General features: G+C 41.7%; 1 protein-coding gene across 8 annotated transcripts in view; it reads right to left on the bottom strand.

Moving 5' to 3' along the window:
- yeats2 (YEATS domain containing 2) overlaps positions 1–19,208 on the bottom strand; it is a 155,311-nt gene extending 136,103 nt beyond the window's left edge. For 7 of the 8 annotated variants that reach the window (XM_073040754.1, XM_073040760.1, XM_073040762.1 and 4 more), the window contains exons 1-4: positions 18,744–19,208; positions 12,562–12,673; positions 2,322–2,419; positions 2,056–2,148 (exon numbers count right to left, since the gene is read on the bottom strand). In XM_073040754.1, the coding sequence (XP_072896855.1) occupies positions 2,056–2,148; positions 2,322–2,419; positions 12,562–12,661 (291 nt within the window). In that variant the 5' untranslated portion in view covers positions 12,662–12,673; positions 18,744–19,208. Of the gene's footprint in view, positions 1–2,055; positions 2,149–2,321; positions 2,420–12,561; positions 12,674–12,892; positions 12,966–18,743 lie in introns of all 8 variants that reach the window. The other variant, XM_073040755.1, reaches the window with a different exon arrangement.
- Positions 19,209–21,835: the final 2,627 nt, after the last annotated feature.

Genomic DNA, 21,835 nt, shown 5'->3' with positions numbered 1-21,835 from the left:
AAACTTGGTGATACTTGATGGTCAGCATGGGTGGGAAGGTCTTAAGGCCTGTTTCTGTGCTGTATGACTCTAATTAAACAGAAGTGCCTCAGGAAGTTACAAATTTCTGAAGCTTAATGTCATTAAGAATTAAGTTAACCAAAGGGTCAAAGCTACAGAAATTTGGCGAAAAAAAGTAAAGGCCAAGTAAATGATTATTTCATGGCTAAACTGTATTTTAAGGATTGTAAGGAAAAGCTAACACTTGGAAAGCAGAGGAGTGCCTGAATTTGAGTACTTTCTCCAAGCATTTTTCTCATGACGGAGCAGAATAAATGCTTTCTAAAGGAATCCCCTGTATTTTGTTCTGTCATTTGTTACAGCTAGTATAGTCTAACAATTAAACTCCTATCAGCATATACTAGAGAATATACAGGGTACACACCGCTTTCATGGGTTACTTCAGAAAGTAGAGAAATGTTGGAATGTCAAATTCTATTTTGCTGGCTCCACTACAAAGTTGGGGTTACTTAAAGAGTTACATACAGTACTACATTTAGAGATATTCTAAAGGTTAGTTCAGCACAGTAACATACACATAAAAAGTATTTACACTGTACACTAAAGCAACTGAAATTATGCAGGCCCTGGACAAATTTTTGAAAACACATTCTGTGACACAGTAAATTTGGGTACAATTGTTAAAGTGACTTTGATTCAATCTTGACTGTGGGGTCTTTTCGAAGAGAAAGTGTTCTTTAATTTTCTTAGGAACCCCCAAGCACGTGACCAAATTCTATTGCTAAGGATAGAAAGAAGTATCAAAAGAGAGGAAAATTAAAAGTCACTTAGTAACTCAAAGCATGAGATTTTAGTAAAATCGACAGATTGTTTATTTTCCTTAGAACACAGGGGGCTGAGAGGTGCACAAAATTATTAGTGAGGTTGTAGGAAACTTTTTCCCTTGGAGAGATAATGTCTAAAAGTAGAGGTCACATTTCTAAGGTGAGTAATAAATGCTTAAAGGATCTAAGTATTTTTTTACATTCAGAGGGTCACTGCATGCTGTAATGCACTTCTTGAAGAGCAAGTAACTTTCACAATATTTAAGTGAAGGATGAGCACTTGAACTGCCAAGGTATACTAAACTATATGCAAGTATTAGTATATCAGGTAAATATAGGTAAGTACTCAATGATAGCGTGGCCATGGTCAGATAAAAAGCCTGTTTCTGTTCCGACTGATACTATGTACATGTTACACTAATGTATTTTGTTTTTTTCATTTATCACTAATTAAATATTTTGACCTGTCATATCAAGTAGAGTACATTCACCTTGTTTAACTTTCTCAGCCATCCTTAAAAAGGTATAATACTGTCTGCTTTTCAGTTTCAAATGCACATATGAAGACAAATTGAAATCAGACCCCTCAATCCCTACCGTCTCCTAATTGAATTCTTAGCACAATCCAAAGGACATGCTACATCATACATGCTGATGATTTGCCTCTAGCATTAGAGCCCACAGTCTTAAAACGAATATAGAAACAGATAATGTTCGAAATACGAGGTCAGGCAGCATCTGTAGAAGGAGAAACATTCAATGGTTTAGGTCTGGGATACTTCATCTGGTGCAAGACCCTTCTGATCCAGACGTGAAATGTTATCTATTTCTCCCTATACAGATGTTACCCATTTCTAGCATTTTTTGCTTTTATTTCAGATTTCCAGCTAGTTTTTTTTTATTTTCACTTAAAATGGAAACTTTGCTGGAACTTTTGAAAATTTTGCTTAAAACAGGTAAGCAAATTCGTTAACATTCTGCCTTACAAATACCGACAGCATATAATTTCCCAGCCTTTCCCAGTGACCCTAATACAAAATTTAAAAACAATGACATTTTTGATTTACGATTATCTGATTGTATGCGCAGAATATCGCATCAATTATGAGCCATTTTTATACAATTCCACTAGGAGCCGTCATCATGCAGCTGCTAAGTGAAGTCAGAAGCATATGACAATACTTACATAATTAAAATACAATCACGCAGAATACCTGTTCTTTCTCCTTACCTCAGTAACCTTGGACTGAACAGCTGATGCATAGTAATTGGCCACAATGCAGGCACGAAGCTTGTCCATCATCCTTCTGGCCTCGCTCAGGCGCTTTATAAACAAGCAAATATTGAATCAATTACATAATAAGCAATTGTTTAAAAAATTGTCTTACCTACAAATGATATGAATCCTTAAAGCATTGAAGAAACATCATTTCTCAAGGACAGGTTATTCGTGTTTCCTGCTTCCAGCAGCAATTTGGAGCAAAAAAATACCTTTACCTGATCAATAATTTCAATCTCATGCTCTTTGTTCCTCATTTCCACAGCGAACTGTTCCTTGATGATACTTTCAATTTTTTGCAAAGTGGCTTCACGCGCTGCATAGAAAATGGAAGGATGGTTCAGTTAGATGGGAATGCATAGAAAAATAATCACAAAAGTTGCAAGTTAGCATGTGGTATCCATATTTACTAAAAAATGATGGCAATAATTTAAGACTTCATTAAACCTCAGTGAGAATCACTGAAATTTTGCCTAACAAGAATTCACAGACTCTGATAGGTGATTCATTGAACTAGATTCTTCATTCAATAGAAGCAAATGATTTCCTCTTCATTTGCTTGTTATTGTTTGAGATACGAAACTCCTGGAAATCACAATAACATCTCAATAGTTTTTAACGTAGACATCTTTTATAACCATTGGGAACACAGACCTTGCATTATCAATTCTCCATGGTATATACTGGTGTGGATTTAATAAACAAGTAGTAATGCAATTCAATGCTGAAGATTGCAATAAATACAATGACAGATAAAAGCTTCTCTAGTCATTTATTTTACATTTGCAAGTCTGAGAAATAATTATTTAGAATTTGTGTCTCTAAAGTTTTCATTAAAGTATTCAGGCTAGCAAATAGTTTCATGCTAATCAAACTAATTCCTCTAATTGGGTACAGCTGACAACAATCCCTGTTATTCTAATTTCAACTTATGTACCAGTGATTCTCACACCGTCAACCTTTGCATGCAGGAGCAGAATTATTGATGTGAAAAACTGCATTGCTATCATCGTTATTTCTGAAAGTATTCTAAATACAAACATCAACACTATTCCATTAAAGTACACAGATGTAAGAGCTATCATTCTGTTGGATCAGACAGTGGGAATTCAAGTGTCACTCCTATGTCCAGGTATTTGAAAAATATGTCAACATAGCTACTGCAAAGTATGTGGAAGCAGGACAAGAGATGAAAATCAGGTGTGCTCTTCTGACGTACAGCTGCTCATGAGCGGCAATTTTATACACACACTTATATACAGTTGCAAGAGAAAGTTTGTGAACCCTTTGAAATTACCTGGCTCTCTGCATAAAATGTGGTCTAATCTTCATCTAAGATACAATAATAGACAAGCACAATCTGCATAAACTAATAACACATAAACAATTGTACTTTCCGTGTCTTTATTGAATACACTACTTAATCTTTCACAGTCCAGGCCGGAAAAAGCATATGAATCCTTGTATTTAATAACTGGTAGAACCTCCTTTAGCAGCAATAACTTCCACCAAAAGTTTCCTGTAGCTACTGATCAGACTTACACAACAGTGAAGAGGAATTTAGACCATTCCTCCATACAAAACTGTTTCAGTTTATCAATACTTCTGGGATTCCTTGCATTAACAGCTCTCTTCAGGTCATGCCACAGCATCTCAATTGAGTTAAGGTATGGACTCTGATTTGGCCATTCCAAAACACGATATTTTTCTTTTTAAACCAATCTGTTGTTGGTTCACTCTTGTGTTTTGGATCATTTGTCTTGTTGCATCATCCAACTTCCATTAAGCTTTTTATTACGCTACCCTGACATTCACCTGTAAAATCACTAGCAAGAGAAAACCTGCAGACGCTGGAAATCCAAGCAACACACACAAAATGCCGGAGGAACTCAGCAGGCCAGGCAGCGTCTATGGAAAAAAGTAGTCAAGGTTTCAGCCCGAAATGTCAACTGTACTTTTTTTCCCCCATAGATGTTGCCTGGCCTGCTGAGTTTCTCCAATATTTTGTGGGTGTATTTCACCTGCAAAATGTCTTGATACAATTTTGAATTCATTGTTCCCTCAACAATTGCAAGCGGTCCAGTCCCTGAGGCAGCAAAACAGATCCGAACCATGATGCTCCTTCCACCATGCTTCACAGCTGGGATCAGGTTTTGGTTTTGGTGTGCAGTGCCCTTTCTCCTCCAACTTTTTGCATTTCTGCCAAAAAATTCTACTTTTTGTTTTATCTGTCAACAGAACATTGTCTCAGAAGAATTGTGGAACATCTAGGTGGTCTTTTTGCAGACTTGAGACATGCAACAATTTTTTTTTGGAGAGCAGTGGTTTCTTTGGTAGGGTCCTTCCATAATGAGCACCATTCTTGTTCAGGGTTTTTCTTTGCAGGATACCCACTCCTAGGGAGAGTAGCAACAGTGCTGAGTTTCCTCCATTTGTAAACAAGTTCTCTTACTGTGGACTGACGAACACTCAGGTCCTTAGAAATGCTTTTCTAGCCTTTTTTGGCTTCATACATCCCTACAATTCTTCTTCTAAGGTGCTCTGAAATTTGTTTTGATCAAGGCATGGTGCACGTAAATCTTTCTTGAGAAGAGCAGGCTCTGTCAGTAACCTGACTTCGTGTGTCTTTTTTTTAAAAACAGGGCAGGGTACCTCTACAATTCACACCTCCGATCCTTCCTCACATTCTCTTCAAACTTAACACAACTTACATTCTCTCATCCCCACATCTGACAAAAGGTACTTTATCTAAAACATTAAGTCTTTCTCACTTTCCACTGATACTGCCTAACCTGCTAAATACTTCTAACTTTATATTTCAAGTTTGCAGTATCTGTAACATTTTGGATTTATTTTATTCTGAAATTTCTTTTGAAGAACTTGAGTCAGAAAACAGGGTCATGCATTACCATAAGACCATAGGACACAGGAGCAGAATTAGGCCATTCAGCCCATCGAGACTGCTCAACCATTCCATCATGGCTGATCCCGGATTACACTCAACCCCATACAACTGCCTTCTTGCCATATCCTTTCATGCCCTGGCCAATCAAGAAACTATCAACTTCCACTGTAAATATACCCACAGACTTGGCCTCCACTGCAGAACAGTCCACAGATTTACTACGCTTTGGCTAAAAAAACAGAGGTAAGGCTCTGTTCTAAAGAGTTGGCCCTCAAATTTGAGGCTGTGCCCTCTAGTTCTGAAAACTCCCACCATAGGGAACAGCTCCCCACATCCACCTTATCTAGTCCCTTCCACATTCAGTAGGTTCAAAAAGATCCCCCCATACTCTTCTAAATTCCAGTGAGTACATGCCCAAAGCTGCCAAACATTCCTCATATGTTAACCCGTTCATTCCAAGAATAATCCTTGCGGACCTCCTCTGGACTCTCTCCAATCACAACACATCCTTTCTGAGATACGGGGCCCAAAACTGTTGACTATACTCCAAGTACAGCCTGACTAGTGTCTTATAAAGGCCCTGCATTATCTCCTTGCTTTTATATTTTATTACCCTTGAATAAATGCCAACATTGCATTTGCCTTCTCAACCACAGACTCAACCTGTAAATTAACCTTCTGGGAGTCTTGCATGAGGGCTCCCAAGTCCCTCTGCATCTCTGATGTTTGAACCTTCTCCCCATTTAGATAATAGTCTCCTTTTACCAAAACTTATTATCATATCATTCCCAATACTGTATTCCATCTGCCGATTCTTCCAATTTGTCTAAGTCCTGCTACAATTGCATTGCTTCCTCAGCACTACCTACCCCTCCACCTAACTTCATATCATCCACAAACTTTGCCACAAAGCTATCAGTTTCACTATCTAAATCGTTGACAACAATGTGAAAAGTAGTGGTCCCAATACTCCCCCGAGGCACACCACTAGTCACCAGCAACCAACCAAAAAGGCACACTCTTTGTCTCCTGCCTGTCAACCATTCCACTATCCATGACAGTATCTTTCCTGTAATATCCTAAGATTTTATCTTGTTAAGCAGCCTCATGTGTGGCACCTTATCAAATGCTCTGCTTGGTACTTCCTCGAAGATCTAACAGATTTTCAGGTAAGATATCCCTTTACAGAAATCACGCTGACTTTGACTTATTTTATCATTAGTCTCCTTGTACCTTAAAACCTCATCCTTAATAATAGACTCCAACATTTTCCCAATCACTGAGCTTAGGCTGACAGTCCTATAATTTCCTTTCATTTGCCTTTCTCTCTCCTTAAAGAGTGGAGAGACATTTGCAATCTTCCAGTCCTCCGGGACCATGCTAGAATCAAGTGATTCTTGAAAGATCATGACCAATACCTCTGTTATCTCTTTGGCAACCTCCCTCAGGACACTGGGATGTAGTCCATCTGGTCCAGGTGACTTACCCACCTTAAGACCTTTGAGTTTGCCTCGCACTTTTTCCTTTGTAATAGCAATAGCACTCATGGACCTCTGGCACACTGCTAATGACCTCCACAGTGAAGATAATGCGAAGTATCCATTAAGCTCATTGCCATTTCCTTGTCCTCCATTACTATCTCACCAGTATCATTTTCCAGTGGTCCAATATCAACTCTCACCTCCCTTTTACTCTCTTATATCCTTGGGTAGTCTTGCTCATATTTCATCTATTCCCTATTTATAGACTTTTTTAGTTGCCTTTTGTTGGATTACAAAGCAACAAAGTCTGCTGGAGGAACAGCCGGTCAAGCAGCATCAGTGGGAGAAAAGAATTGCTAATGCTTTGGGTTGAAACCTTGCATCAGAGCCTAATATGCTGACAATTCCTTATTTCTTAACCCCAACCTCCACAGATGCTGCCTGACCTGCTGAGCTCATCCAGCATATTGTCTGTCCCAGCACCTGCAGTCTCTTGTACCTTCACGCATTACAGAGCCAGAATAGAATTCCTCACTTTCCACCAAGCCTCTGTACTTAGCAGAATCACCCTATGCAATATCCACCAATTTCACCAACTTTCTGCCACCAAGCACTTCTTTCATTTCTCACCCAGCATTCCAAGGAGGTTGTTCACCACCAACCATTTCCTTCCTCACATCCTGAAATGAACTTGTCTTCTCCTTTTCCCAGTTCTGAAGGGTCTTTGACTGGAAACTGGCTCTGTTTCTCTTTGCACAGATATTGCCTGACCTGATGAATGATTCCAAAATCTTTGCTTTTATCTCAGGTTTCTAACATCAGTATTTTTGCTTTTCATTTCAGATTTCTGTCATCAGCATGTTTCCCTTTGGTTTCCAAGTAATTGTCTAGCAGGAACAACTCTCCTATTGGCTTCTACCTTGCTCCATGGCTGAGAGCCAACTTTTAATTTTCTGAGAAAAATTATCTGACAGGATATCTTCTAACATCCATTACTCAACATTGAAGGAAAAAAATGCAAAAACTGTATCAAGACATTTCAAAAAATATTATAGGGGAAAAACACTGCCTTGAAATTAGAACAATGGAACCTAGAGATACAAGCACTTAATTCTTTGAAAGTGATAACACAGGCAGATAAGGCGGAAAAGGTGGCGTTTGGCACAATTGGCTTAATTGGACAGGGTACTGAGTACAAGAGTTGGGACTTCATGTTACAGATGGACAAGATATTAGTGAGACAGTACCTGAACAATTGTGCAGGGTTCTAGGCTAGACTGCATATTTTTCTGCTGAGATGTACGACGATCTGACTTCACCTCTCTGATGCATATATAACAGCAGATTTTAAACTGGTGTTTGTCTAAGATATATCCCTTGAACATCACTAAATATCTGGTCCGAACACACTGCTGTTCATGTGATGCAAAGTATTTTCCATGTTTCCAATATTTGGAAAAGACATTTAACATGCTATAAAGCAGATTGAGACAAGTTATGGTCATGAAAGGTGCTGCAAAAATGCAAGTCCTTTTTAGAAGTAGGAGGGATTTAGCAGTCTTGTTTACCTAATTCGTTGCATTTTGAAGGAGGCAAAAAGTCAGCACTTGTGGTTCATTGCAACACCTCGTATTAGGTTAATGCCTAGATCTCAGTGCCAATCCTTCCTTTCTGAAAGCTGATATACAACTAACTTAAAAAATATCAACTCATTTTTAGAAGAATTCTGCATGTAGAATGTCGTCTAAGCGCAGATGTCAATTAATTCAAAGATCCATTCTCCTTCCAACCATTACTGAGTAGATAAGCAGTCAAAGTTTCACTCAAACAATAATTTCCTCTCTGTAACTGAAGCAGTGCATCCAGCACACAATGGAATACCGACAGACCAAATGGTAGAGCCGGAGGCAGAGGACATAAAATCACTGAGGCTAAACATCAACAGCATTTACTTCCTTCTACACAAGATCACAAGACAAAGGAGCAGAAGTAGGCCACTCGACCCATCGAGTCTGCTCCGCCACTCCACCATGAGCTAAACTATTCTCCCATCTAGTTCCAATTTCCGACTTTTTCCCATATCCCTTTATACCCTGACTAATTAGATAGCTGTCAATCTCCTCCTTAAACACCCTCAATGATTGGGCCTCCACAGCTGTGTGTGGCAACGAATTCCATAAATCCACGACCCTCTGGCTAAAAAAATTTCTCCTCCTCTCTGTTTTAAATGGGTACCCTCTAATTCTAAGACTGTGACCTCTTGTCCTGGACTCACCCACCAAGGGAAACAGCCTTTCTATATCCACTCTATCCAACCCTTTCAACATTTGAAATGTTTCTATGAGATCCCCTCTCATTCTTCTATACTCTAATGAATACAATCCAAGAGCCGACAAATGTTCCTCATATTTTGGTCCCTGCAATCCAAGAATCATCCTAGTGAATCTTCTCTGAACTCTCTCCAACATCAGCACATCCTTTCTCAGATAGGGGGCTCAAAACTGCACACAGTATTCCAAATGGGGTCTCACCAGTGCCCCATACTCTTATACACTATTCCTCTTGAAATGAATGCCAACATAGCATTCGCTTTCCTTACTGCCGATCCAACCTGGTGGTTAACATTTAGGGTATCCTGCACTAGAACCCCCAAGTCCCTTTGCACTTCCGATTTTTGAATTTTCTCCCCATCTAAATAATAATCTGCCCGACTGTTTCTTCTTCCAAAATGTACAACCGTACATTTCTCAACATTGTTTCTCATCTGCCATTTCTTTGCCCACTCTCCTAAACTGACCAAGTCTCTCTGCAACCTTTCCGTTTCCTCAACACTTCCTGCTCCTCCACCTATCTTGGTGTTGTCCACAAACTTAGCCACAAAACCATTTAATCTTTAATCTAAACTGATGATGGTGAGTTACTGAACTAGGAAGGTGTGTGAGATGGAGGAAGGATTCATAGCACCAGACTTCATAGGTTATTTGATTAGAGCCACCATTGCCGAACACCACCTTTCCATGTTTTCAGCAGTGATATGGAGGAAAGCACGTTTCTAGAGAGTAATCTAACTGAGTTTTACCTCGCACTACTACCTGCCTAGATCAGGGTTACCAAAACCCAGAGCACTACCTAATCCAAGTGTTACAACTGCTCTGACTGATTTACTGGAATAAAAGAAGTACACTGCAGAGTTGACATCCAAACCCACTTAACATCAACTGTCACAGGCAGCCACAATGCATTCAACACACACAAAACGCTGCAGGAACTCAGCAGGCCAGGCAGCATCTATGGGAAAAAAAAGTCCTACCAAACAGTTTCAGCCCGAAACATCATCTGCACTTTTTTCCACAGATGCTACCTGGCCTGCCGAGTTCCTCCAGCATTTTGTTTGTGATGCTTGGATTTCCAGCATCTGCAGATTTTCTCTTGTTTGTGGTTTGAGCCACTATGCATTGCCTTCGTGGCTCATTTCACACAGAGCAGATTGGCAATGGGATCACTGCTCCATTGTTAATGGAACACCAACACACGGCAAAGTTCATTCCAAGTATCCAGCACGGTGCCATCTCAGCAGATAGTCTTAAAAAGCAGAAGGGAGAGAGGTACAGACCTGTAAGCATTGACTACAGGAACAAAACTGATGCAATAAATCAACCCTTTGTAAAGGTAGTACTGAGCAGGATTCCAGTGATAATCATAACTCCAATTCTAATCTTTCCCTGTAGTGAAAATTGTGTTTGTGGTAGCAAACCCTTTCAAAACTTGAAGAATTGCGTATGTGGATAGAATTAAATAGTAGAGATGTTAAATTTGTCTAGAACCATAGCTAGATCATTCTTGGAGCAATGAACAATTCCAATATCTAAATGATAGAAGTTCTAGTAAAGATTTGAGAACCCATAAGTTGGTACAAAAGCTTAGAAGCTATTGGAGCTTGCTCCAAAACATTAGATAAGATGAAATGGGCTCATCTAGGAAAATTAAATAAGACGGTGCCTCAAAAGAAATCTTTAATTTGACTATATATATTAAATTTTGGATCATTTTAGCAAAGCACCAACCAAATGAGTTCCTTCAGTGTTGTAAGTTCCTAATTCAGATAATTGAGTTTTCCTTCAAAACTACAAGCATGCAGAAATAAGAACTAATGGTTCCACAGTCTGACATCATAGAGAATAGGTTACAAAATAATATAGTAATTTTAATGTAGTAACAAGGCGGAGAAAAACAAACATCACAGAACCTGTTTAAAGAAAAACCCCACACAACAAAACCATCAAATGCGTAAACAACAAAAAGGTTCTTGGGAAACTGGAAGGTCTGAAGGTAGATAAGTCACCTGACCAGATGGTGTAGACCCCAGGGTTCTGAAAGAGGTTTGCTGAAGAGATTGTGGAGGCATTAGTAATAATCTTTCAAGAAGCACTGGATTCTGTAATGGCTCTTGACAACTGGAAAGTTGCAAATGTCACTCCAGTCTTCAAGAAGGGAGAGAGGCAGAAGAAAGAAAATTATAGGCCAGTTAGTCTGACCCCAGTGATTGGGAAGATGTTGGGAGTCAATTATTAATAATGTGGTTTCAGGGTACTTGGAGGCACATGATAAAATGGGCCATAATCAGCATGGTTTCCTCAAGGGAAAATCTTGCCTGACAAACATCTTCAAAGAATTGTAACAAGTAACAAGCAGGATAGACAAAGGAGAATCAGTTGATGATGTGTATTTGGATTTTCAGAAGGACTTTGACAAGGTGCCACATATGAGGCTGCTTAACAAGCTATGAGCCCATGGTATTCCAGGAAAGATTCTAACATGGATAAAGCAGAGACTGATTGACTTAAGACTAAGAGTGGGAATAAAGGGAGCCTTTTCTGGTTGGCTGCCAGTGACTAGTGGTGTTCCACAGGGGTCTGTGTCAGGACAGATTCTTTTTAAATTATATATCAATGATTTGGATGTTGGAATTGCTGCCTTTGTTGCAACTTTTGCAGACAATACAAAGATAGATGGAGGGGCAAGTAGCTTTGAGGAAGCAGATAGGCTAGAGAAGGATTTAGACAGATTAGGAGTTTGGGCAAAGAAATGGCAGATGGAATACAGTGTCGGGAAGTGTATGGTTATGCACTGGGCTGGAAGAAATAAAAGAGTTGACTATTTTCTAAATGGAGAGAAAATACAAAAATATGAAGTGCAAAGGGACTTGGAAATCTTTGTGCAGAATTCCCTGAAGATTAATTTGCAGATTGAGTTTATGGTGAGGAAGGCAAATGCGATGTTAGCATTCATTTCAGGAGGACTAGAATATAAAAGCATGGATGTAATGTTGAAACTTTATAAAGCACTAATGAGGCCTCACTTGGAGTAGTATGAGCAGTTTTGGGCCCCTTATCTTAGAAAAGATGTGCTGAAAATAGAGAGGTTTCAAAGGAGGTTCACAAATATGATTCCAGGATGGAACGGCTTGTCATATGAAGAGCGTTTGATGCCTCTGGGCCTGTATTCACTGGAATTCAGAAAAATGAGGGGTGACCTAATTGACACCCATCGAATGGTGAAAAGCCTTGATAGAGTGGATGTAAAGAGGACATTTCCTATGGTGGGAAAGTCTAAGACCAGAAGGGGACACAGCCTCAGAATAGAGGGGCGCCCTTTTAGAATGGAAATGAGGAGGAACTTCTTTAGTCAGAGAGTAGTGAATCCGTGGAATTCATTGCCACAGGCAGCTATGGAGACCAAGCCTTTATGTATATTTAAGACAGAGGTTGATAGATTACTGATTGGTCAGGGCACGAAGGGATATAGGGAGGGGGAGGAAGGAGACTGGGGTTGAGAGGAAAAATGGATCAGCCATGATGAAATGGCAGATAAGACTCGATGGGCCAAATGGCCTAATTCTGCTCCTATATCTTATTGTCTTAAATATATTCTCTATATAATACTTATAAAGAATGCTAAGGGATAATCAACTACTAATCACACCACTGAAAAATTCAAAATAGGAGCCCAATTTATCAAAATGTGAATATTCCTCTTCTGCGCACACAAAATGAAATGTTGGCTAATACTCACCCGAATGTTCAATCCCTTTACATCGTTTGTTCTGATGGCAGACCGAGATATCTTCATAGTCTGGATCTTTATCCTCGATTTTTCTTTTCATACCTGCCATCTTCAGAGAAAGCTGGGGACAGCAATGATAAACTAGGTTATTAGTGGCAGAGTATTGTAAACATACGAGTTCCAAGGAAGAACCACAGAAGAAATGAAGTCACGCATCAACTAAAGGAACAGCGTTGGTTTACAGTAAATTATGCAACAGTACTGAGCAGGAGGTCATCAGTAATTCTTTCAATAACAATCACCAGCTCTCAAATGGCCAAGTAAGAAAAAGCAAACTTACTCTGACAGAGCGCCTTTCCCAAGTTCCAAAGCCCTTCACAGAAGCATATTATACTATCTTGAAGGTGTAGCCTCTTTTATAAAACATAGGAAATAAAAAAGCCAATTTAGACAAAAGTTCCACAAGCATAAATTAGATGACCAGGAACTCTATTCTAAAGTTGATGGTGGAATAAACACTGCACCAGAACATCAGCTTTAAATGAAAGTAGAACATAGAACAATACAGCACAGTAAGATCCTTCAGTCCACAATACCTGTTTCAGCATAATGCGCTGAGCATTGCAATATAAACTAATTTCATTTGCCTGCACACGGTGTACATCCTTCCATAACCTGTTCACGTGGCTGTCAAAACGGCTCTGAAACATCCACTTGCACCCACTTCCACCACCTACTCTTGCAGCACATCCAAATTCTTTCCTCATAATTCACATTTACACTTCCTCTTGCACCTTAACCCTATGCCCACTAGTATTTGACATTTGCACAGTGGAAGAAAAAAAAACTATCTGCCCTTTCTATGCCTCGCATAATTTAATGAACTTTTATCAGGTCACTCCCTCAACCCCTGATACTACTGACAAAATAATCCAATTTTGTCCAACCCCTCCTTATAGCTAATTCTCTCTAATCCAGACAATATCTTATTGAATCTCTTCTGCACCCTTTCCAAAGCTTCCAAATTCTTCCTGGAACACAGTGACCAGATTGCACACAATACTCCAAAAGTGGCCTAACAAAAGTTTTATACAGCTGTAAAGTGACATCCTGCCTTTTATGTTTAATGACTTGACCAATGAAGAGAAGATGCTCTAAATCTTCTTTCCCATCCTCTCTACTGGTGTTGCCATCTTTAGGGAGCTGTGGATATCAGGCCAATAGTCTGAATGAGGCTGGATTTCTAATATAAACTGATTAAAAATGTAGATGGGTAGATGGCACAGAAAGGTACAGCACTTATTCATGCAAAATACTGACAAGAGCTCCAAGTTATGAAATATGGGCCTGGCATATATGCCTGACGATTTATCCTGGCACTGTTACTAGCATAAAGGAGCATTGCTTGGATTTTGTGCTCCTGTCTCTTTAGAGGTGAGAATGCCACTGTTTTGCCATAGCTGACAAGTGAACCCAGTGTTATGTGGTGTCTTTTTTGAGGAATTTCAGTATTCACTGAATACAAGAGTAATCGAGTGATACAGCCCAACTCATCCATGCCAACAAAATTACCTACACGAGCTAATCCCATTTGCCTGTGTCCGTCCTAAACCTCTCTAAACCTTTCCTTTCCATGTACCTGCCGAAATGTCTTTTGAACGTTATAACTGCACCTGCCTCTACGGCTTCTCTGGCAACTTGTTCTATTACCCTCTGTGTGAAAATCTTTCCCCTCAATTTCCCTTTAATTTTTCCCTTCTCACCTTAAATCTACACACTCTAGTTTTAGACTCCCATTGCTGGGAAAAAGGCAGCATTCTTTCACCCTATCTATTACCCTCATTATTATCTATTACCTTTATACGGTCACCCTGCATTGTCCTACGCTCCAAGGGAAAATAAAGTCCTCAGCTTATCCAGTCTCTCCATTCACATGCTCACAAGATCACTTGCTTTCTATTAGACAGGGTAGGTTTAGGTCAAGAGTGTAGAAGTCATCCAGTTTATGTTTGTATATTTTATAATTGCCCCTGAATTTCTGCTGTAGTACTAGATCATGGAGATATCAGAGAAACACCCACTGAGAAAACTACTCCTGAACTGAACGGTAATTAACTTGTTCCCAAACAGCAGATGCTAACTGCCAACATAATGCAGAGAGAGACTGAGGCAGAAGTTGAGGGTGTGCGTGAGAAAAGTAAGGGAGATGGAGCGAAAGGAGGTGGAGCAGACAAGGAAATGCACGGAAGTATAAAGAATCTCTCTGTTTTTTGTAGATCTTTCAGCAAACCGGTAATTGTTTTGAGGCATCTCATGCCGATTTTATAAACACTTCCAAGATGCTTTGTATGGTATTATTCAAGTGAAATTAGCTGCTAACCTGAATACAGGGAAGTGGACATCAAGTACATTAGAATTCTGAAATATAAACAGAAATTTCTGGAAAAACAGCATAAAGGTAGCATAGTTACAGGTCCTCTCTAGGTTATAAACAGTCAACATATACACACCTACACAAGCATTTTGGAAACGGCTGGAAACGGGGATAGATTTGCCGGCTGCAGGCTGCTTATGTCGGGTGGGAACAGGGAATTTCCTTTCGATTTCTCCCTGCCTCCCCCCAACCTGACCCTCAGCAATCGAGCTGAGCAGACTCCTCTTGCTCACTCACCGGGACTATGAGACCAGTTGTCAGCAGCTCTTCCCATGCCTGCTTGCTCTGTTCTGGGATCCCCCACCTCACACACTGCGGTTCGTTTCCAATTTACCAGTCGTTCAGGTTACAAACAGTTCTCAGAAACGGAACACTACCGTGACCTAGGAACTACCTGCTGAAGATCCATTATCAGATAGACATTCAGATCCTTGACCTGATCTTCAACTATTCCTTATTTCTACATATGCTGCCTAACCTGCTGACTGCTTCTCATTATCAGCTTACGTGAAAGGCCAGGCAAAAATGATATTTTGAAGTGTTGAGCCTGACACTTTCCTAACAGAAGGGAAAATGCAGATGTAAAAGAAATGGAAGGAAATTCAGGGTACAAATTATGGAGAGAACAGAGCAGTTAATGTTTGCATATGATCTATATCCTGCTGTTCTTTGACAACCTTTTGTGTGTGCATGTACACACACATATACACATGCACATACTGTACCGTGGTGTCAAAATGGTTGGTGTGACACGTCTAGTGTGGTAGTGTAGTGGGTAGTGTAATGGCTCGTGATTGTCACTCTCACTTTCAGCTTCCACCACTGGCTAACAGTTTCGCAAAAAGGAGAGCCAAGTGTGTAGGTCTCTCCCTGCCAGTACACAGCCTCTCCAACAGCAAGCCTCATGTAGTGCATCCTCGCTGGCGACAAACGGAAACCGAACTCCTTTCAGACTCAGGCTGAACTACAGAGGATGGGGAGGAGGTCTGGCCCCTGCACACGTAGCACCAGTACGCCCTGGTGCTCATCAACCAGATCACCAGCTATGGGTAAATAGCCCCACTGCCTTGTCGGCAGCCTCGGGAGGGACGAAGTCTACAGGAGTAAACCCAGACAGAAAAGCCGGAGTGGAGCCCCTCAGGCCGCTGGACACCATTAAACATCCTTCCGGCAGCTCCTGCAGCCAAGCTGGTGCCAAATGTATCGCTTCATAAGCTTTCCTTTGGACTACACTGGTGAGGCCGAGAGGAGGATCTTGCCAATTGGGCATCTCAGGACTATGATGATCATCACCCACTGAACTTCAAGACAGATGGATGCCAACCACACCACAGTACTGTGCAGAAGTCTTGGGCACAAACATATTGCCAGGGTGCTTAACATTTTTGCATAGTACTATATTTGTCATTGTGGAGCACAGATAGAGTTTGTAAATCTGGTGGGAGCAAAAGATGTTGGGAACAGCAAAGGTGGAGTGGCGCGGGAGGGGTGTGGACAGGTGACAGAGTGAGGGACGGGGAGGTGGTGCGGGTGCAGACACACCCAGCTCCGAGACACCAGACAAAGCCATATGATCCCAAACAATGGGTTTATTGATCATTACGGAATGTTTCTCTGGTGCTTCCCGCTCCCTCTCCTCTCCCTTTCTCCATCCATGATTTACCCCCTCCTTGTCCCCTTCCCAATCTCAGTCCACATTAGAGATCCTATCAGATTAATGTGTTCAAGGACTTTGGAAAGGGGCTTAAATTTGTAACCTGTGTATCTATGCTCCCTGTTTACAATATTAAAACACAGACATGCATACACATTCACAGGTTTGGTCTGTTGATAAATATATGTTCCCAAAGACATCAAGTCTATGGCAGCAGCAGGTGTACAACATACTACCACAACTAGGTGATTAGTTGTTTAGACACTTGTCTCTAATTATCCACTGTGTTATGAATTATCTTCTTAAGTCTGTATCAGACATTCAGGCACTAAGTTATGCACAGCTGTCTATAAATAGGCAGACAGTGACAGTGTGCACTCACAATACCACACCCCCTTTTATATTGTAAACTCTGAAATTGGGAAGCTAAAGACTGATTCTAGACACAAGGACAAAAAGTCATAAGCAAGATGCTTCAGCTGCCTTCGCAGCAGAAATTCCACTGGGAAGTGTGTCACACTCCACACTGTTTTCACATAATTGACATATTCTTCATAAAAAGGAATCAAGTTTTACAGCTCCAAAGGTAATCATTGCACATTGTCAAAGCCACCAAAGAAACCATCCAACACAGGTCAACTTTCTAAAAGAACCAAGAACCAAGACAAACAAGAATCACGTCCATAAAGTTCGGTGGCCAAGGCATTAGTAACACATCCTGCTCAGCCCTTGGAGCTCTAAGAATATGAGCACAGCCAGGTAGTTCATGTGCCAGTATGCAATCCCCTCATATGAATATCAGTTTCCTGGGAAAAGATTCACATGTAACTAATATATAAAAAATGTTACTAGCATTGGTGCTATTTGCAGAAAACCAGATTTGGCAAATCTATGCTTCAACATGAAAAGATTAAAGACATGTCATAATATAGTGAAGAATATTTAAAATATCATTGAACATTTATTGGAAGGAAATAGGTGAAAGAGTCATGCCAACATGGATCCAGGATATCCCTCTCCACCAATACCCTTCTCACTTTCATATTCCGCCACTGCTGCCTCATACACTTTCCTCATTAATCCTCACCCACGTCATTCCCACTGACCACATTCACTCTCCCCACCTCTGAAAGTCTCCCCCTCTTACAACCCCTCTCAATATTCATCCCCACAAAATCTCTTTCTCACAACCTTCCTATTAACCACTTCATCTTCCTGTCTTTTCAAACTCTCTCCACTTCCACATTCCTTTCCTTTCTCCCCATAAGCTCCCTACTTTCACCCATGCCCTCACGCTTCTCCTTCCTTACAGTAGCCATCACTTTCCATTCCCCTCACAAATTCCTGTTCCTTTCCTGACCCTTCCAGACTGACCTCCTCCCTGACACAATTCCGTATCCTTCTGCTTTACATATCCTCACTACTTTTACCCCCTTCTCCCTCTTCACCATAAGCTCTTCTTCTTCTTTAACCCATTTCCACTCTCTGCCCCACCCCACCTCAGGCATTGCCCCTCATGCTCATTAATTCTCTACTCTGTCCACCTCTTTCACAAACTCATGGTCCCCCTTAAACCACCTCATTTTCTCTACCTTTTGCCTCCCTAATCTTTGTAATTCCTACAAGCCTCTTCCTGTCACGATCCCTGAGGCTCACTTCAGCCAACTTCCCCGCCCCTCACAACAACTTATTTCCTATTAATCACCACATCTTCCCTAGTTCCTTCCCACCTCTCACCTCAATTCCCACATAATACCCCTCTTTTGCTGAACAGTTTCAGGCTTCCTATTCATCCTTCCCTACCACCTACCTTACCCCCACCCACACACACTCTCTTTCCCACATTGCCTCTTCAGCATACAATTACCCCTGGCTACTTTCAACTATTCATTCTAAACCCCCCCCCCATCCCCACACACACTCCCCTGCGATTACTCACTCCCCATTCTCTCTCTAGTTTTACCCCACTTTACCCCAACCAGCCTCCCACTCTCCACCATCTACTACCCCTCTCCCCAACATTCTCCCGTCTCCCATCCCCCTCTCCACGTTTTCCCTGCCCAGATCCACGTTGGCCTCATCCTCCGGCCGGCCTGTACTCACCGCGGGGACCCCCTCCCACCTGCGCTCCTATCCCGACACCTCCAAGCGTCCGCGAAGCCGCCCGCTACTCGAGCCCGCCGAAAGCCTGAGGCCTGCCGTGGAGGAGGAGTTGTGAGCGGCCCCGACCCGTCCCTGCGCCCGGCAGCCGCCTCGGCCCGAGGCCGCGGACAGGGGAGTGCAGAGGGACACAAAGCCCCGGCCCCGCTGGGAGGTGAGGTGGCCGCACGCCAGGCTGGGAGGAAGCGGCGCGGCGCGGCGCCGCTAAGCACACTCGCAAGGAACGTCAGTCAGCGTCCCGGCTGCGCTCCGCCAGGACCTCAAAGACGCTGCCGGTGCTTGTGCCCCCCTGCCTCGGTGATGATGTACTCCAGCCCCAGTCACTCTCAGGGCGGGCTGCACTGATCCAATTGTCGGCTCTTCAGCATTCAATGCTAGCTTTAATCGCTCCGCCGCTGGCAGCACTGCCTCTGTCCGCCAAAGAGCTCCAGTGCGGAATTCCTCCCATAAATCTCTCCGTTTAACATCTCTTTCCTTTACAATGTGCCTGGAAATAGAGTCGAACAGCAGGCCCTTCAGCCCAACTAGTCCATTTCAACCAAGCTGGACCCAGCGGCTGGTGTTTGGTCCGTGTCTCTCTAAGCCTTCTCCATCCGTGTAGAAAGCAGGCCCCTTGGCTCACGGAGTCTATTAAGACCATGAGACATTTACTTTAATCCACTTTATTCACCCTACAGATTCTACCACTCATCTACACTGGAGTAATTTACAGTGGCCAATTAACTTACCAAGCGCATGCATTTGGACTGTAGGAGGAAACTGGAATATCCAGAGGAAACTGGCGTGTTTAGAGAGAGAATGTGCAAACTCCACATCCACAGTACCAGAGGTCAGGATTGAACTGGGGTTGATTGTCCTGTGAGGCAGCACCAACTGCACCCTCGTGTCACCCCATTGACTCTATTTGTGCCCATTTTTCATTGCTTTGGCATCAAGACTTGTACCTCTCCACTGAAACACCCTGACCTGCAGTTCAAAGTGCTAACCTTACTCTTAATCTCAGTCTATTAGGGGCACCACAGTAGCATAGTGTTATTACAGCTCGAAGCATTTTGGGGTTCAATTCTAGGAATGTATATCTTCGCCATGCAACATAGGGGTTTCCTCCGGGTGCTCGGGTTTCCTCCCACAGTCCAATGATGTACCAGTTAGTAGGTTAATTGGTCATTATAAATTGTCCCGTGATTATGCTAAGGTTAAATAGGTGGGTTACTGGGCGGTGTGGCATGTTGGGCCAGCAGGGCCTGTTCTGTGATGTTGCACTAAATAAATAAATAGATAGATAAATAAATATTAAGAAATATTTGGGCATGGATGGGGATATTTATGTAAAGACAAGCTATGATTTTGTTGCAGGATGTAACATGCCTAGATCAGAATCAGCAAGGCATAACAATGAGTATAAATTACAAAATAAATAAATAGTGCAAAACAGTGGGTGCTACGGTGGGGCAGTTCATGCGACGCTATTACAGCTCAGGGCATTGGAGTTCAGAATTCAATTCCAGTATCCTCTGTAACGAGTTTGTACGTCCTCCCTGCAGAATATGTGGGTTCTGTCCAGGTGCTTCTGTTTCCTTCCACAGTCCAAAGACGTACCAGATTGTAGGTTAATGAGTCATTGTAAATTGTCCCATGATTAGGCTAGGTTTAAATCGATAGTTTGCAGGCAACATGGCTCTAAAGGTCAGAAGGGCCTATTCCATTCCTATTTATATTTAAGAAAGAAAGGAATTAAAAGGTAGTTCATAGATTTATGGACCGTTCAGGAATTTGATAGCAGAGATGAAGAAGCTGTTCATAAAACACCAAGTATGGGTCTTCAGCTCCTGTATTTTCTGAACTTTCTCCCTAAAAGAGGCAATGAGAATTGATCGTCTCCCAGATGGTGTGAGTTCTTAGTGATGGATGCCACCTTTTTGAGTCATCTCCACTTGAAAATGTATTCAATGGTGAAGAGGGTTGTGCTTGTGATAGAGCTGGCTGAGTCTACAACCTTCTATAGATTCTTGATCCAATGCATTAGAATCTCCATTTGAGGCAGTGATGCCCTCCGTTTTGCAGCTATAGTCAACCGCAGGCATCCTTAGAACATAACAAATCTCTTCAAACTCTTAATAAAGTAGAGCTGCTGGCAATCCTTCTGCATGGTTGCATCAATGTGTTGGGCCTCCAAGTTGTTAACACCCAGGAACTTGAAGCTGTTCGCCCTTTCCACCGCAGACCCCTTCATAAGGTCTGGTGTTTGTTCTCCCGACTCCTCCTCCATGAAGTTCACAATCAGCTCCTTGGCCTTGCTGACACCGATTGAGAGTTTGTTGATTGTCAGCAAGGAGAAGGTGTTACTACCAAACCGCACTGGTTGTGCTTTCCTGATGAGGGAGTTGAAGATCCAGTTGCAGAGACACTAAGAACATTACTCATAATCATCATTCAAATGGTTACTCAGTCTTCCCCGTGAAATTTTGACTTGTTACTATGCCTACCAACCGTGGCAACTTCAGTAGTTCTCTACTTAAAAGAAATGAAGGAGAGATCTTATTCATACTTACTATATTTCGTTTCTAAACCTGACTGTTCTTTTCTCCCTCTCTAGTACATATTTCAAACTTCAATCCTTGTATTTTTCACCATGGTTATTTAAGTGGCTCAAGGGAGTCAGGAGACCTGCACCTTAAGGCACAAGATGCTGGTGCATCTACGTTTTATAAAGTAACATTGAGATTGAAGATTTCCAACAACAATCAAAAATCCTGTGTTCCTCCTTCCAATATCGGAGGATCAGGAAAATAGCACTTTCAATGTCTGCAAATTCTTCAGCCTGCTTCCCTGCACATGTCACTTCCTTCTAACCTGCAAAGCCAGTCAGTCCATCAACCCCATCCTCCCATATAAGTTTCACTATGTACCCTTCCGAAAGAGATGGAAGAAAAATGAGGCAGGAGACCAGAACTAGCCTCAAAAAGAAGTGTCAGTAACCCCATATTAGCAGTGACTATACATGGAGGTCCTATAATGACCTCATTATAGAATCC

This window comes from Hemitrygon akajei, chromosome 3 (genome assembly GCF_048418815.1).
Source record: "Hemitrygon akajei chromosome 3, sHemAka1.3, whole genome shotgun sequence".
NCBI lineage: Eukaryota > Metazoa > Chordata > Chondrichthyes > Myliobatiformes > Dasyatidae > Hemitrygon > Hemitrygon akajei.
This window is presented reverse-complemented; position numbering and strand designations above follow the sequence as displayed.